The sequence below is a fragment of the Miniopterus natalensis genome, chromosome 3, assembly GCF_054644295.1.
Source record: "Miniopterus natalensis isolate mMinNat1 chromosome 3, mMinNat1.hap1, whole genome shotgun sequence".
Taxonomy (NCBI): domain Eukaryota; kingdom Metazoa; phylum Chordata; class Mammalia; order Chiroptera; family Miniopteridae; genus Miniopterus; species Miniopterus natalensis.
This window is the reverse complement of record NC_142083.1, coordinates 47449333-47466717: the sequence shown is the minus strand read 5'-3', so window position 1 is coordinate 47466717 and position 17385 is coordinate 47449333. Positions and strand designations below refer to the sequence as shown.

Genomic DNA, 17385 nt, shown 5'->3' with positions numbered 1-17385 from the left:
GCAGTCTGTGGTTACATATAGAGAAGAGAACTACTAATTGCAGTTTTCACTTTTTATGTGTATAATGTACTTGTACAAACACAACCATGTTTCTTATTACATTTGTCTTTTGATGTTTTATTTTCTCATGTAAGGAAATCTTGCTAGTTTTCAATCAAACAATACTTTATTTTTATCAAGCTATGAAAATATCTTGCAAGGTATTTAAATCATATCCACTTTAAAATTATCAAACAGAAATAGAAAATTAATTTTCATTGCTAGATTTCATTGAAATAAAGTAATAATGATAATGGCATAAGTACATTTTGGGGAAATATTATTTGCCATAAGGTCCCTAAACCATGTATTTTCTACTTCTAAAGGAACTCAGTGATCTGTAAGCTGTCTCACAAAAAAAAAAAAAAAAAGGCAGGAAAAATAGAACCTGAAAATTAACCACTTCAGCATATGAATGTTCTTTGATCTAGAAGCTAATCGTATTTAAGTTCTAACTGAAATAAGTCACAGATTAAAGCAACAAATTTCTTGTGTTAGAAAGTCCCATGAACTATAATCCATTTCACTAATAATAGGTTTGATAAATATAATGAGCTCTTTAAATTATTAGGCACAAATCATTTAACAAATTATAATAATTTACATTATATAAAAACCATCAAATCTAAATTATTTAATTGTTCAAGAGGTCCTTTCCCACCACCCCACAATTCTCATGACCCCCACAGATGCAAGTAGCCATCTCATATACCTTCTCCTGACAGTTATGTTAGCACAGGAACTTCTCTCCAGAGGCTCTTGAACACGATAAACCGACTGAACAAAGGCTACTGTACCATAAGGATTATCATTGGCAGGAATAATAATATTTGCCACTCGATCTAACCCAATAGTACCTCCACCAGAGGCAGCAGTTAGTTGCACTTGGACAACCTAAAAATACAGTGAAAACTTCCTTAACAGAATCCCAGTTCTGAAATTAGAATAAGAATGATGCAGGGGGGAAAAAAATTAAACACATTCATACAAGTACAAGAACAAAATGAAATGTAATATAAAGGGACTCAAAACAACTCTCCCGTTGCATTTATAAACCCAACATGTAACAGAATAATCCATCATGAACCTTTAATAATAGGCCATGATTATACATTTAAAAATAGGCTTAGTTCCTTAATATTCAGTTATATAATCTTGTGAATCAATTTTGAGATCCCTAGTTATATTTATCTCTTCAATAATATACATTTATGTCCTATATCTTTTTTTATTTAGGGAAAATATTGCATATGTTTTATAAAGTTAATCTATTATGCTTTATTTTCCACATTCTCTTAAATGCAAATTCTCTGACAAAATTTAAAAGGAAAAAACATCATATCATAATTTCATTTAAATTTAGAGAGAAAGAAAGAGAAATGTTTTACAGGTATTAACTAGTATCTAACATTTTAGGCATGAATATAATTAGCATTCAAATGAAATTTTATAAAGTTCGTTTCTATGAAAATTTGATACTGTTAAAGAATAAATGCTATTAAACGCAATTTATAAGATTTAGGCTTTAATAATACTTGAATTTTATACAATAAAATTATCCTCAGCTAATATACGTTAATGATGAATCAACTTTCCCACTGAGACTATTTTTATTTGCTATCTTGCTAATTCATCATGAAAAATAAATATCAGGCAGCTCTATCTAGCATGTATTTGTCACATAATAAATTGTCAAAATTGTTGAAAAATAAATGGATTAATGAGTGAAAAAAAAAACAAAATCTAATTTAAAACTGACCCACCTTGAAGCCAAAAGGGAGTAGAGGTATAAACAAATTAAGAGTTTATATAAAACAATGTAGCAAAAATTATGATAAATATATTTAATCAATTAACCAAAATGTTGAAAACTATACTTGTATGAAAAAAAAAAAGTATACTAGTAAACTGGTATGTGTACAAGACCTGTTTCTAAAGCATCCTTGTTTTGTTATCTGTAAGAATCATTTTCACACTAGCATATTTAGAACATTCTTGTGGAAATAATTAATCTGACATTCTCTATAAATGTCACAATAACAGCCAACTGTTTTAGTCACTATAAGACAAGGCATGAGTTATAGCGTCATTCTATACTAGCCATTCCTCTCACCTCTTCAATCTCCGGAACGTCGTCAGCCAGGACCTCTAACAACAAGGTTTGAATGGTTTCCCCAGGGGCAAAGGTCACATTACCTGAGACAACTCGCAGGTCGCCAGTAGCAAGCTGTCCATTAATGGTGGCAACCCACTGAACAGTAACATTGCCGAGTGTCCCAGAATTTCGAATTATTGGCAGGTTTACCTTCACTGAGTTAAACTCAGGTTCCTCTACAATAAGTTTAGTAATCTGAAAACCTGAAGGGCAGAACAGAGTTATTTTCACATACAAAATGAAACTAAGTCAACACAGAGCTAACCAATTGCCGTCCTATAAACCTTTTCCTCCCTTAAGCAATCTAAGTAGCTAAACCCATAAAACCAGAGTAACATGCTGTGATACAAAGTGGTCAGGTCTGGCAAAATTTCCAAATTACTTTCATTATGATAGAAGCAGAAAGCACAAATCCAGATGCCCACAGGCATCAGGCATATATCAGTGGTGCATGACGTGGTCTAGTGAGTTCTGTGGCTACCTGCACTGCACAGGCCTGTTCCAAAGGGACAGTTGCTATATGACTCCCATGACTGATGCTATGCAGGAGAGGGGGGCTCAATGTTGCCAGATTTTCCTACTTAACAAGAAAGCCCAGATATCCAAGGTTTTGTGTAAATTCCTGTAAATTAAATTACTTTTTTAAAAAGAATTGTCTAAGATTCACAAAACGCATCTAAAAGCCAGATAGGATTAAAAGCCTAAAAGATTGTGACTTCCATATTTATGTAAGAGGTTGATTTTTTTTTAATAACCACTAACCACTGCCAGTGAGTGTACAAGATGCTGTACATATCAGTTATCACAGGTTAAAAAGAAAACATGATCAAATCAATCCTGCGTCTCTAAAAATAAAGAAATGTATGATCTATGCAGACAAGTAAAAGAGAGATGCAAACTAATCTGGTTACCAAATAATCCATAGGGGTCATCAGAGGCCTCAATAATAATGATCGCCTCTGTTAACGCCCCTAGTTTGGCTCCTCCTGTTGTTTCATTCAGCAGTTGCACAAGAAAAGACTCTTCCAGCTCAGGGTAAATGTCATTAATGATATATATTGGCACAGCTTTACTGGTTTCCCCTTCTAGCAAGACCACATCCGATGAAGCTATACTATAATCTTCACCTACAGAGACAAAAAAGCAAAATGCTGAGATGTATTCCCTTATATGCTAGGGAAATATTATGATGTATCAAAGTTTACGGCTATACTTGGAAAGACTTTCTTGAGAATATTTACTACACTTATTCTAAACAAGAAGATTTTACCTATCTTGCTAAAAAAAATGAGTTGGTATCACAAAACAATGAAAAAGACTTCCTAAGGATGTTCGAGTTCATTAGTTCATTTTTAGGAAGAAGTATACATAATATGTTCTGCTTGCCATATACATACGTAGATATAGACATAGAGTCATTCATTACCACAAGATAGTCCCTTATCTACAATAGAAAAATATGTACAATACTTTTAAAACAACAAAACTAGAGTTCTAATCTCACTGGGGAGATAAATTATACTGTTACACTGGTATGGGCATGTCAGCATCATCAATGTTATAGCTGGAAACTATGGACCTTTCTACAAAGCTGCTACTATGTAACTGCCCAGGGTGGCTTTATTTCTGGTCCAACAGTGGTTGGGGAAAGGAGAAAGGCTTCCTATGGAGCCTGAGGGCAAATTTCCCAGAGCACACAGAGACACCATGTAGGGACTACGTGAGCCTGGTTTAACATCTTTTTAACCAAGTCTCATATCCAGATAATTTATTTGAAAGATCAAGCCTGTTATCCCATCCATTCACACTCATGAGTGCATACTAGAAAGATTCAAATTTAATTGCTCTTAGGGAAATCTCCCTCTAGGTGATGTAACTGCCCCACCAGGGGAGGCTGTCTCCTAATGTTTGCATTTGGCAATGAAATCGTTTTGCTTATATATAAAATAGTTCATGCTAACCATTGTCTCTTCCATGTTCTTCATAAATAAATAAACAAGCAAGATAAAACGGTCAAGAAAAAAAACTATTGCCAAGTACAGCAATCATATGGCTGCACATTTTATTCTGCATTCCTAGGTACCATTTATATGTGTCCCGTTCAAAAAACTAAAAGGTACACAGAGAGAAAGCCTCACCATGCTTTCCTTAGTTTACTTTTCATTGGTTTGTGCACATTTTGGTCATCAAAGCTTCTAAATTCATATACACTTCCCCAACAGTTTTCACAAATTCTACAAAATCAGTGTCATAAATATATGATAAAAGCTCTGGATTTTTTCCCTTTAAAAGATGTAAGAGTATTATTTTCTGGCTGATTTTTCTAACTACATCTTTGACTATAGCTTTGTTAATCAAGGATAAAATTTCCCTCTAAAATACTTCACTGCTCTTTAGATGTCTTTTCTCACCAGCTATTGCAGTTATTGGCACAGCTTTAAACTTCACAGAAACATCTGCAAATGCTCCTCCTGTTCTAGTCACATTGATAATGGGTCCAACATGATTTTCTGCCACTCGAACAACTGGAGCTGAGAGCTGAAGAATTCCAAAGGCATCATCATTGGCAATAATAATTAGATGAGCAATAGTTTCTACCTTGGGCCCAAGGCGTGGAGAATTTGGAACTGAAAGAGAAAATCAAATATATCAAAATTCTAAGAACTAGCCAAATGTCATTAAGCCTCAGCAAGATTCCATCAGCCAAATGGGATCATCATTTAATGTTTTCTATTATTTGTATCAAAAAGTTATTGATTACTATGTACCAGCACTAATCTAGACACTGGAGATACAAAAATAAACTAAACAGAAAGTCCCTACCCTTACAGTTTTATATTCTGTTGAGATTTTTATTATAGAATCCTTAGCAAAGAAATAGTTAACCTACAGGGGTATTGGAAATTTGTCAAAAGGCAAAAAAGGATTAGAGTATAATAAATCAGCACTCTGCCTAATATTACAAGAGATAATGATGAAACCTGCAGAATTATGATCTCCTAATTAGCTAGCAGCATGCCATAAAAATTTTTAAAAATAGCATTTCAGTTACAAAATTGAATAGGAAAGCAATTTGCTCCTTGCCCTCAAAGACCAGTTGCAGCAAATCATCGTTCTCTAATTAAATTACTGCCTCTTGCCTACAACTGTCCTCCCTCACAAACCTGTCCCTCCTTGGTACCTGTTAGTTAAGTCACTCAGCTATCTCATCTACAAAGGGAGTGTCAATGCTACCTCAATGCTGCTATAAAAGAGCATGTGCAATAATTTTAAGATTCTCTTCTTACTTTCCACTGATTTTTAAGAGAGCAAAGCTTATTTTGAAGGCATTTAGGACCTTCCAAAGACTCCCCCTCATTTATTTTCCAGGTTCAATTCCAACCAGAACCCTTGTCAAAACAACATAAAAAGTGAACTATTAACCTGAATAAAATATCAAGAATTTTATTGGAAGTAAAGAATTTTGAGTTCATATTTACTTTTTTTTTTTTTTTGTATTCTTTCTAGAGTTCATATTTAGAATATCTCTAACAATGGTGGTATTTGGAAATATGTGGTAATGGAAAAAGTCAACGTTTTCAGACAATTAAACCTAAAAACAAGTAATAACATTATTTAATTTCAACCATATAGGCCCAGATCATGCTAAATTATATCATAAAGTCACAACTATAAATCACTATAGTATAATTAAATTCAACCAAATTAGAAAAGAATGGCAGTGACAGAGAGTTGTAGCAGCAGATGACATTTTTTTGAGTCTGCACTATTTGCCCGGCCTTGCTCTAAGCACTTTTCTTATATCAAGTCATTTAATTCCCATGCCATCTCCATGTGGTCAGTAATATTGTCCACAGTTTACAAAGATGCATGCTGAGGAAGTTGCCTAAGTTATTGTACTAGTACCTGGCAGGCACAGTCAAAAGCCATTCTGTTGGGACTTGCTAATCTCTTACATACAATTCCTCTGCTGAAAGTTGATGACACACAGAGTAACAGAGACCCTACCAGGTTCTACATAGAGTCTGCCTATTAAAATCTGAATCAGTGTCACACAGATTTGCACTTAATTACTCTTTAATTATTTTACATTATGGCTTATGCCAAACTGGACTGCCCCAAGTATGCCACATGGTTCCAGGGACATATCTAGCATGAAATACATGTCATTTGTTTCTCCCATCCCACAGCACATTGATATTCTACATATACCACGTTAGTATTAATTGTTCACATGTACTGAATGCTTACCATGTGCCAGACACTGTATTAATTTTCACATGTTATCATATTTAAGTCCTACAATATTTCTGTATTATACATAAGGAAACTGGGGCTAAAAATTATTCCAAGTTTATTACTATAAATTGGAACATAAGTTATCTGACTCTAATACCCACAGCTCCAAGTCACTGGTATATGTGATAATCCCTCCAAATTTTATTTCTATCTCACTCAAAAACCGCATTCCTTGAAAACCAGGCTGTATTATATAATTCTTACTTAATAAGGCTAATTATTGGATTTCATTTCAATTTATTTACTATTTTAACTCATTCTAGATCTTGCTGAGAAAAAAAGGATGATGTATTGTGTGAGAATTTTAACCTTGACTGTTACCTAAAACTTTAATGTTAGCAGGTATTCTACCAATTTCCTTCTATAACCCTGAACTACAATTACTGACATTGTAGACAAGAATGTTGCTTACTATACCAATATGTCTATCCAGGTGTACAGTAAGGTCAAGAAATTTACTCATAAGAAACTGTATCTCTGTAGCAGAACATGGTCAACATGAGACCTTGGAATCTTATTCTTTGGACTACGCAATTCCAGTTCCCTTAAAAACGTTTTGCTTGTTTTCATATAAACACTGCCCTAAAACATAATAAATTGGTCTTAAATTAATATAGTAATCTTTCTTCCTCTACTTGTTCCCTCATTCGAGGAAAACTAGATTCTTCTCACCTCTCTAAAGTTTTCTGTCCACTTAGGAAGATGTGACTAACGAACAAGCTGTAACGCAGTAATTGCTTTCAGTTCCACTAGCTCAAGCCCAGCCCTCTACCTATAGCACTCCACTCTCTCTACAGAGCCACTAAGCCACAACCACCCCAGGGAGAGCGGCTTATACTTTCTAAGAGAAGCTGCTGTACCAGATCCTCTGCCCAACGTGGGTCACTCCTAACCCCTCATTCTTATCCCCAACCAGAGTCTTCTCAACTCTCACAATGAACCACACATTTACAGGACGTCTTAGTGCTCCACGGTCCTGTCGCCTGGCCCTCATGCTGTTGCCAGATCCACAAACTCTCTGCCAATACAAAGAGCCTCTGCTGCTTAAGAAATCTTCCAGAGTGGATCAAGGTGGGAGGCTCAGGCTCTTGCTACCAGGACTGTCCCTGGAATCCCCAGATTGATTTTGCAATGTTTTGGAAGCTACCATATATAGTGCAATAGTAGTAGAGGTCAGTTATACTGGATTACATAGACACTTCTAAAAATTTAGTCTTGGAATATAACAGATTTTTAAGACAGGATTCCATGTTTTCAAGTGTCCCACTTCCATTTATTTATCTTATAGGTAAATTTTTATAACATGATGCTTTCAAATTTAGAACTTAGTTTTTATAGAATTTTCTACTATACCAAATTCTCAATTTATTGTTTTAGAATTCTTACTTCTAATAATAATAACTACACACTAATGGTTACTTACTTGGGCGCTTCTGTACTTTCTCTATTAAAGTAGTGTTGAGCAGTTCAACAAACACAGACTCTGACCTTTCTGGTTCATCATCATCCAAAATTGAAATCGTTATTGTGGCCTCACTCTGATTGGCTCTGAAAAGCACAAATCCAGAAGCTGGTATATAGTCCCTTCCTTGAGCTGCTCTGGCTAAATTAGGTGGGAAATAAGGTGGTTTTTCCATATCATCCAGTGTTGCATATGTGACTATGACTTTTCCCAGGAGGCCTTTTAACCTCATTATTGACAATGTGATGTTCTGAGTTGCTTCCTCAACTTCAATAGGTCTGTTTTTCTCAGAAAAGATGAAGACCCCATAAGGATCATCACTAGCCAAAACTATTAATGTGGCATTAGTATGAACTCCCAAAGATCCACTGGAGACACTGAGGATTGATACAGAGAATGCCTTATCCAGTTCTGGATCTTCATCCGGCAATATTTCCACTGTGATGTTGGCACTTTTTTGCCCAATTTCAAACGTGATGTTGCCAGAGGTGAAGGCGAGATCGCCATCAGGATCAGAGTCTATGCTCCAAAGCAAAGTCACTTGAGACAGAGCTCCATGACTTCTCACAATCTATAAAATATTGAAAATTAACATGTATTAGAAGAGGCATTAAAACTACTGACTTAGAGGTTTGTAAATACAGAATGATAGCAGAATATTAAATTTTTAGTTTATTTTATATAAGCTGTTCTCAAAAATATAAGATTCTTGAAGGCAGGCACCATAAGTAACCATTTTTGAAGACTCTCAGAGAGTTCTACTTAAGTGATTGTTGCATGAGACAATATATTGATTGAACATTTTTAGCTTGTAACTAAACTATAGCTGTATTTTTCTGCAATTAAAATATATATAATACAGAAAATGTAATAGAAATGTATATTTAAACACATTCATTGAAATTTTTACATTTACTATAGAGAAGCTTCATTGTAAAGAACAGATGAGTTATTTTTTTAATGAAAAGTTAGCCATAGCCCAGTAGCGTGGCTCAGCAGTTGAGCATCGACCTATGATCCGGGGATTGCGGTTTGATTCCCGGTCAAGGCACATGCCTGGGTTGCGGGCTTGATCCCCACTGCGGGGCATATAGGAGGCAGCCGATCAATGACTCTCTTATCATTGATGTTTCTATCTCTCTCTCCCTCTCCCTTCCTCTCTCTGAAATCAATAAAGATATTTTTTTAAAAAGTTAGCCGTAAAACTTTTTTTTTAATCTTCACTAGAGAATATTTTTTTCCATTGACTTTTCAGAGAGAATGGAAGGGAGGGAGGGGGAGAAAGTGAGAAAGAGAGAGAGAGAAACATCAATGTGATAGAGACACATCAACTGGTCGCCTCCCACACTTGCCCTGACCACTGACCATCAGGGGTGGGGATCAAACCTACAACCCAGGTACAGTCTCTTGGCGGGTAATAAAACCCTCGACTCTTCAGTGTGCGGGCCGACACTCTAACCACTGAGCTACGCCAGCCAGGGCCATAAAACTCATTTTTAAAAACAAGTTATATTTCCTTTATCTTCAATATAATATGAAAAACAAACTCACCAAAAAACACATTTGACTCAAGTTTTCATAAAATACATCTAAGAAGGAAGAAATTGCCTTTTTGTCAATGTTAAGAAGAATAAAAAGCTTTAAAAAATGCTCCAAAAAAGTTCCAACTAAAAGTAATTTTTATTTATATTTAAAATATAATGGTCTCAGGAAGGTGAGCAAGCTTCTAGCTCCTCTGAGTTACTGAACAATAGAAAACTACTTAATTCCTACTAGAAAAACGCAGAGTAGACACATACATACACACATATACACTATATAGAGCTGTTGTTATTATTGCTGTCCACAAATGTTTTGGATTTTTTCCTTCTGGGAGAGAGATAAGACAGGATCATACTTCTTGATCTGTTAACATTAGCATGGTCAAGTGATTTGCTTTGACCAAGGACATGTAAGTAGAAATGCTGTGAATCACTGCCAGAAAGCTGAAAGCTCCAATATGTAGTTCTCCACACCCACAGCTCCCCTTCTTAAAGACTGAAGCACCTGTTGAGATGTAGCCTCTGTAACCCTCAGTCCCTATGTTCCCTGACAGGGGACCTGGCCCTAGCAGGTCTGCCTAGGGCCAGCCAGTGGTGTGTGGGTTCTTGATTTCCTGTAGGAAAGAGTCCACAGCATAAGTCCAGGTGACTTTAAGGGTACATTTATTAAATGTACCCTTAAATGGGGACAGTTAAACAAGGAAGGGCTTAGCATAGAAGAAGCAACAGGAGAGCCCAGGCTGGGCTGCCTTGGTTCTCTAAAAATGCCACAGGAAACAAATGAGCTAAGGCGTGTGGGAGAGGGGCTGCCTTCACTTACAGGGACGTCAGAGAAAATGGGGCCTTGGAGACAGGTTCAGGGGGTTAGCCCCCAAGGGGTTAGCTGCCACTGCCCATTGCTCCCCTGGTTGCAAGTCTTGTAGGGTCCCTTGGAGTTTAGGTCCCTTAGAATTTAGGAGATTCTTGTCTGTGATGGAAGAAGAGGGAGAAGGGTAAGGCCCAGGCATGCTCCCCAGAGGGAGAGCACAGGCTGGGTCCTTTGTCTTGAGGGGTTTTATTTCTCTCTAACAGGCAGGAATCCTAGGGGAGGTCTTAGGGGAGTGTTTCAGCAGAATATTCATCAGTTTTCCCCGGTGTGCCCTTTCAGGGTCCTGGCCTCCACTGATTGGTCAGCACTAGGGCAGGATGTCATTAGGCATTGCACCTTGTCCTGGCCTGGCCACCAGGCTTTGCTGCTTTTCTTGGCCTGGAGCTGAAACACAATTGAGGCCTAGCTGTTATCTCTAGGGATGTGACCTTTTGTATTTGGCTGTAAATTGCTCAGCCAATTTGTTCAGCTAAATGTCTCAGTTTCCCTATTCCACTTGTCCTGGCTTACTGGCCTTTTTCACCTAAATGATTGACGATTGCCAATTTAAATTGGACACATACATGAGTGACAAACAAAACTTTGTTGTAGTGAACTACTGAGATTTAGGAAAAGTTTGTTACCACAGCCTATCTGAATTAATCCAAAAATCTATGTGATCCTGTTATTGGAGAAATGCATGGATAGTCTTTCTCCATTGCTAATAGGAGCAGGATTATTGGGGTGCCGCTGGAATAAGCAATTCCAGAGGCCCCTGTGGGAGGATAAGATGTGGCTGAAAGCTTTATTTGTGTGGAATTACATCCTTGGGTTTCCAAAGTCCCATTTCCCTTAATCCAGTTCTAGAAGAAGTGCAGCTGAGGATTCAGCAGAGCTAGAAGCAAAGCCAGTGTCCACAGTTTCCATTCCGTGGTGGAGCTGGGTCAGGTTTGGCATCAGGCTAGTTGCAGTCCATTAGTCCACTGTGTGTGGGGTCCACATGGCTGTGGACCACATGGGTAAATGCAGGAGTGTGAGAGTCCCACAGGCCAGGAGTCAAGTACAAGCAAGAAAGCAAACTCCTTTGTTTCGGTGCTTCAGTATCTCAGATCTTCCCAGGACTGCAGTGGCAGGGCCTACTCTGGCTAACAGCCTGTGTCCAGGTATGACTGACATACCTTCCCTATGTCACCTAGATTTTACTGGGCATATGTCTCTTCTTCCCCTGTCCAGTCCCTTCCCCCCATGCTGGTAGCTTCCTGGGGAGTGTTAAATTGCAGCTTCCTGGTAAAGCTGCACAAATGAATGCCTATATTATTTCGCCTTCCCTTTCTCCTTTAATAACTAGGTTAATTACAATGGTATCAATATAGCTCCATTACATTCCTTAAAGAGTCAGGAATCCTCAGAATCATAAGATGAATTTGTATGCAACACCACGTACAAAGCCAAAAGCTAAATCACTATTTAATGGTCCATTTGTATTGTTTCTGTCACTAGGCTCACTCCCCTCCACATACACAGAAAAAATTTAACATAAAGTACACCTTCATAATACAATAAAGCAGTTTTAAGAGAACAGAACATGTCTAGGACTATGGGGGGGGAGGGGAATGTACTCACATTGAATACTACAGTGCTGTACCCATCTTCTGGTTCAGTTCCACTGACAAAGAGTGACTCAGGGCTAAATTCAAATACACCATGAGCATGGTCAGAGGCTGCAATTGTCACTAGAATTTGGGAAGCCACTCCTAGACTGGCTGCATAAATAAGTACCAACAAATAGTAAGAAAATGTTAATCAGTAATTTACAAACCAAAGGAAAAGGCAAGGAACAGCCTTTGAAAACAGTTGTACCATTCATTGAGTACTTCTAATTTGTTTTAGAAAGAAAGGCGGACACAAATGGTTGCCACACATATTCATGCTTTTATGGCCTTTCTCTGTTTTGGCACCAACATGATATACAAGTGCTGCATGAGCATTTGCAGATGAATAAGGAAAACTTGTTTTTCTTTCTCTTCCCTGTGAAAGGGAACATTCTTCCACACAAGTATATGAGGAAAGTCTCCCACGACCTTGACTGACCTCGGAGGAACAGGAGCCAAATGACTCTTACCTTTTATGAAACAGTAGTTTCCCTATGATTTCCATCAATCTGACTGAGCTGATTCTTGATTTCTAAATGTGCACTAATGTAGGCCTATTTTTTCCTCATATTATGATATTCTAGATCTACATCTCCTGGTCCTAAACAGTCCAATCCTATAACTAAAAAGATATCAAGATCTAAAGAAGTATTTTTTTTCTGTTCCTGAGAAGTATGTTCAACTTTTATGTTTAATGGACGCAGACCAAAAAATAAACAAACAAACCCAAAAGTAGTAGTAGTTAAATACAGAGGTTACATGATGCACTGAGGGAAGCTGGAATGAGAGGGGCGGGAACATGAGATCTGATGCTAACATATAAAGCCTGATGCTGTGAAAAAGGAGACCTTGAGGATCAGAGAAAGTTCTGCCTAAGAAACAAAGTATTCTATGTACTCACTTCTAATATGAAGAAATATATGAGGGAAAAGGTGAATCGTGTTTGTATATAAATATACGTCAAAAAGTATCATCTTTGCAATATTTCCTCACATTAATTGGCATCTTACTCTCCCATTTAGCCTCTTCTTAAATTCTTTTTCCCATTTGTTTTGATTCAATGCTACAAATAAAGACTTGTGGTTCTTTGTGCAAAAAAAAAAATCAGATGCCCAGCTTGGAATGGCTCAGCAGTTGAGCGTCGACCTAGGATCCAGGCAATCGGGGTTCGATTCCCCGTCAGGGCACATGCCCGGGTTGCGGGCTCGGTACCCAGTCGGGAGCGTGCCAGAGGCAGCCGATCAATGACTCTCTCATCATTGATGTTTCCATCTCTCTCTCTCCCTCTCCTTTCCTCTCTCTGAAATCAATAAAGATATATTTTTTAAAAAAATCAGAGTGAGCATCCAACATGAAAATATAAATGTTCTATTTATCTGTCTTTAAGTATTCAAAGCTAGTTAAAATGTTTTTCAATAATCACTTGTAAATGATATTAAAGTAAAATTTCTATTACAATTAGAATCGGGAAACTGCAGAAGGCTCATAGAGACAGGAGAGTCTGAGCATTGGAGGCAGGCAAAGACTTGATTCTGACTTGATTACTGCCTAGCTGTGTGACTCTAACATGGAGCAAATAATACTTCATAAAGTTGCAGTGATGATTAATGAGACAAAATATATAAGGGACCTGCACAATGTAGGTGTCAATAATTGGTTAGTATTGTTGTCTCTAAAAAGAAAAGTTAAAATATAGGACAGTAATGGGCCTTGGGACAGCTGCTTACCACGTTTGTGAATAGTTGGAAGGAAGAATTCCATGTCCCCATCACCACTACCACTGCCATCAACCCTATAGAGTTCAGCAGTCACTTCACAAGGAGAAACACAGAAACACAACCCACACAACACACATGGACACAATGAGAAAATTGAGAGCTCTTAAAACATATCCAGTAAAGAGGAAAATACAGCAATATTCACCCAATGATATGCATTCTTCCACACACAAAAAAGATAGATTCTTTTAAGTGGTTAAGTTAGTTAAGCTACCAATTTACAAAAACATCATTCATAGCTTCAGGAAATACTCTATGTAAGTTGTAATTGGTATTTCCCATTTCTGTCAATTTAATTTTAAATTTTGACTTACAGCCATGTAAATTGTTTTTAACATTTTAAATATTTTAAAAATATTTGTTGTGTGTATAAGTATACACTTAGACCTATATGCCTACAACAGTTACCTTAGCACTCACAACAACCAATTCAAAATTAGGGAAATCCATTGAACATTTCTCGTCAGCCACATGTTCAAATTCCCACCATATCTGCCATTCTCAGACTTGATCACCCCTTTGCATCTGACATTGTGGAAAGAACCCTGGGTGAGCAGCCTTAAACTCTCTGTTCAGCCCTGGCTGTGAGATACCAGCTGTAAAAACCTTCAGCAGGTCACTAACCCTGTTGGTACCTTGCCTTTCTCACCTATAAAAAATGCTGCCTTTTATAGAATTGCTGTAAATATCAAATAAATAATACTGGTAAAAAATAAAATCCCTTGGCAATATATGTATAAGAACTATAATTAAGAGAAAGTACTTTTACCTTGACTTCAATACATCTTATCCCCCAAACATTATTTTACCAAATGCTTGCAGACAATTAAGACAAGAAGTGCAGCAATGGTAGCAGCTGGGGAGGGGGGGGTAGGAAAAGCAAGGCCACATCCAGACCAATGTGCTTCTACTGGTATTCTTGACCAGCACGCTAGTTTAAGATCTGCCCTGCTCTTCTCCTCCCCTCAGGAGGATTGGGATATACCAGACATAAGACTGTATGGAATCCAAAACCTGAAATATTTTGGAAACTTAAGAGGCAAAATGGATTTCAGGGAATATCCAGTGCATCGCTTTGCCCCCATATTATCCGTAAGTTGTTAGAAAGAAAGGTGAAGCTCAACACCAATGTTTCCGGCTGGCATAAAACATCTATCAGTTTGCTATCTTATGTGGAATCAGTTTTATGGACAAATCATTATAGAATAAGGGTTACTTCCTTGACCCTCAGCAGAATTTAGCTCTACCAGCTTTTTCACTTCTTAGGCAGTCCCAGGCTATGACAGGAGAAGTGGAGGCCAGTGTCTAGATTCCTTTACCTCCAACCCCAATTCTTTGGGTAGAGAGGGAATCAGATTCTCTGCCACTATTGCTCACCAAGAAACTGTAAGACTGGTTTTCAAATGAGTACTCATGCCCAATCAATACATAGCGACGCATATTATAGAGATACGGGAAGAAATTTCTACATAAAATCACAAGTATCACTACGATTGCAAATAGCATTTCTGAAGAATATTTGATGTTCCTTATTAATCAATAATAGGAAATGATCACTAACATATTCTCAATTACTTAAGTATTTTAACTATAATTGATACAATGAACAACTTTTCAAATAATTTATAGAGGCCTTTGATTAATGAGAACTGTCATAAAAATAATGATTTGGAGATCTGAGGACCTGTCTGTAGACGACAAACAAAGCTGGTGTTATAACAGGCTACCTGCTGAACAGGTCATCCAGCATATGTTTACTGTTTTATGAAGTCAGCCAAATTGTGGTGCCGTTTAATCATTTCTCTGGCTTGCCCACATTTGCTTTCACTGGGCTTTGGGAACACTGGGAAGGAAACGTCAAGGAAATTTTTCATATGTAACCCAGTCTCACTACATACTAAAAGCCAATCTTAATATTTCTGTCCTGCCCAATCTCTCCCTGTGGAGAGTATATTACTATGACTTTCTTCATCAAATATCATGATAATAATAAGATAATGCCAGGTTATTTAATGGAAGAAACTGTCCTAATGAATACCATAGTGACTCTCAATTTCTTACATTTCAAAGGTAATGTTGTACATATCACATGTATTCTGTAACACCCCAGTAGCACCTGATAATCAAACACATTAATACTTATGCAAAGAAACATATATAAATAGTTCATCTAAGTAGGGTAATAGAGATTATAAATAGCCTCTCTTCGATACAGGTGAGTTTTTCCCACAAAATTAATTTTTACTCCAAAACTTTGAAAATCAGGGCTTTTTGAACATCAGAATAGGGGATTAAGGTATTGTTGACCTGTTTTATTGATAATCCCTTCATAATATATTACCTAAAAGGACTAGTTTTTACCTGTGCTATACCTGGAGAAAGCTCTAAAGGAACTGTTATGAAAATTAAATAAAATAAAGGATCAAAGGAGAGAGATGATTTTAGGGGTGCCAACTATAACTGACAACTACAACTTGGTGATTCAGTATAATTATCCTATTTCACTCTAAAAGCACATCTACTTTAGGAAAAGACCAATGAGTAATAAAAGGGGGAAAAAATACCACAGTAGATGTGCCCTTACTCAGAATTTACCAACCCTCACAGCAAAAGTATATGTAAATGAAACTACAAGTTTAATATTAATTTCTAAAATGAGCATTATAAATTTATGTAGAGATATAAAAATTTCCTGTTTAGCAAGAAAGAGATGACCCATCAGAAATTTTCTACCACATACATTAAGCAATTATTAACAATTGGACTGTTCTTTCCAAAAACTAGTAATTCACTAATTTATGGGGGTGGGGAGAAAGTAACATTAATTCAAAGGTACATATTTCCTTAACAGAATGTATAATCCTATTGAGTAGACAAGCAAATATTTGATATCTTTGAGTCACCAGTCTTACCTCCTCCCTCCAGGTTTAACAATTCAACTTTAAAAGATTTTTCCAATTCAGGGATAGAATTATCAGTGATGTTAACAGAAATGTATTTATATCTTTCTCCTGATTGAAATTCTAAGGTACCAGCAACACTCTGAAACACAAAAAAGGATTTATCCATTAGATTATAATCATTCTGTATCTGAATGTACAAAATGAGAGTGTTCACTCTGTCCTAAATTATTTTAAATACTGAAACAGAAGAGCATAAGTAAAATATAAAATTAGAAATACTTAAGTGGATATGTATAGTGCTCAATATAAATTCCAAATAAATATTTCCCAATAAAGTAGGTAAGTTTTTATTTCTTACTTGCCTATTAATCAAAAATATAGTCCAGGCAAATGAGAAATATAAATAGACGACGTTCATAAATTCCTAAAGAAGTCAATGAGATGTATGAAATTCTCTTAAACAAGTATATTTAGAACTACTGAAATTATATCACTGAGCAATTTAAATATGCAGTGCATAACAATAATGGGATTTCCAGTCTGAGAATTTTTCCAAATGACAATAAATACCAGTCCATTGGACATTAACTTTCTCTTGTCTATACTTGAAGTTGCAATTCATAATATATAGATCTCCCATCAGGAAAGTTCACATACTACAAGAAAACCAAAAAGTTATTTAAATTCCAAATCTTAAAGCCCTTTTTTT

General features: G+C 36.6%; 1 protein-coding gene across 1 annotated transcript in view; it reads right to left on the bottom strand.

Moving 5' to 3' along the window:
- Nucleotides 1-17385, bottom strand: part of ADGRV1 (adhesion G protein-coupled receptor V1) — a 404143-nt gene that overhangs the window by 326650 nt on the left and 60108 nt on the right. The window contains exons 26-33 of the mRNA XM_016216159.2: nt 16686-16815; nt 13723-13806; nt 11967-12106; nt 7917-8526; nt 4606-4821; nt 3106-3321; nt 2153-2397; nt 752-933 (exon numbers count right to left, since the gene is read on the bottom strand). Coding sequence (XP_016071645.2) covers nt 752-933; nt 2153-2397; nt 3106-3321; nt 4606-4821; nt 7917-8526; nt 11967-12106; nt 13723-13806; nt 16686-16815 — 1823 coding nt within the window. The remainder of the gene's footprint in view (nt 1-751; nt 934-2152; nt 2398-3105; nt 3322-4605; nt 4822-7916; nt 8527-11966; nt 12107-13722; nt 13807-16685; nt 16816-17385) is intronic.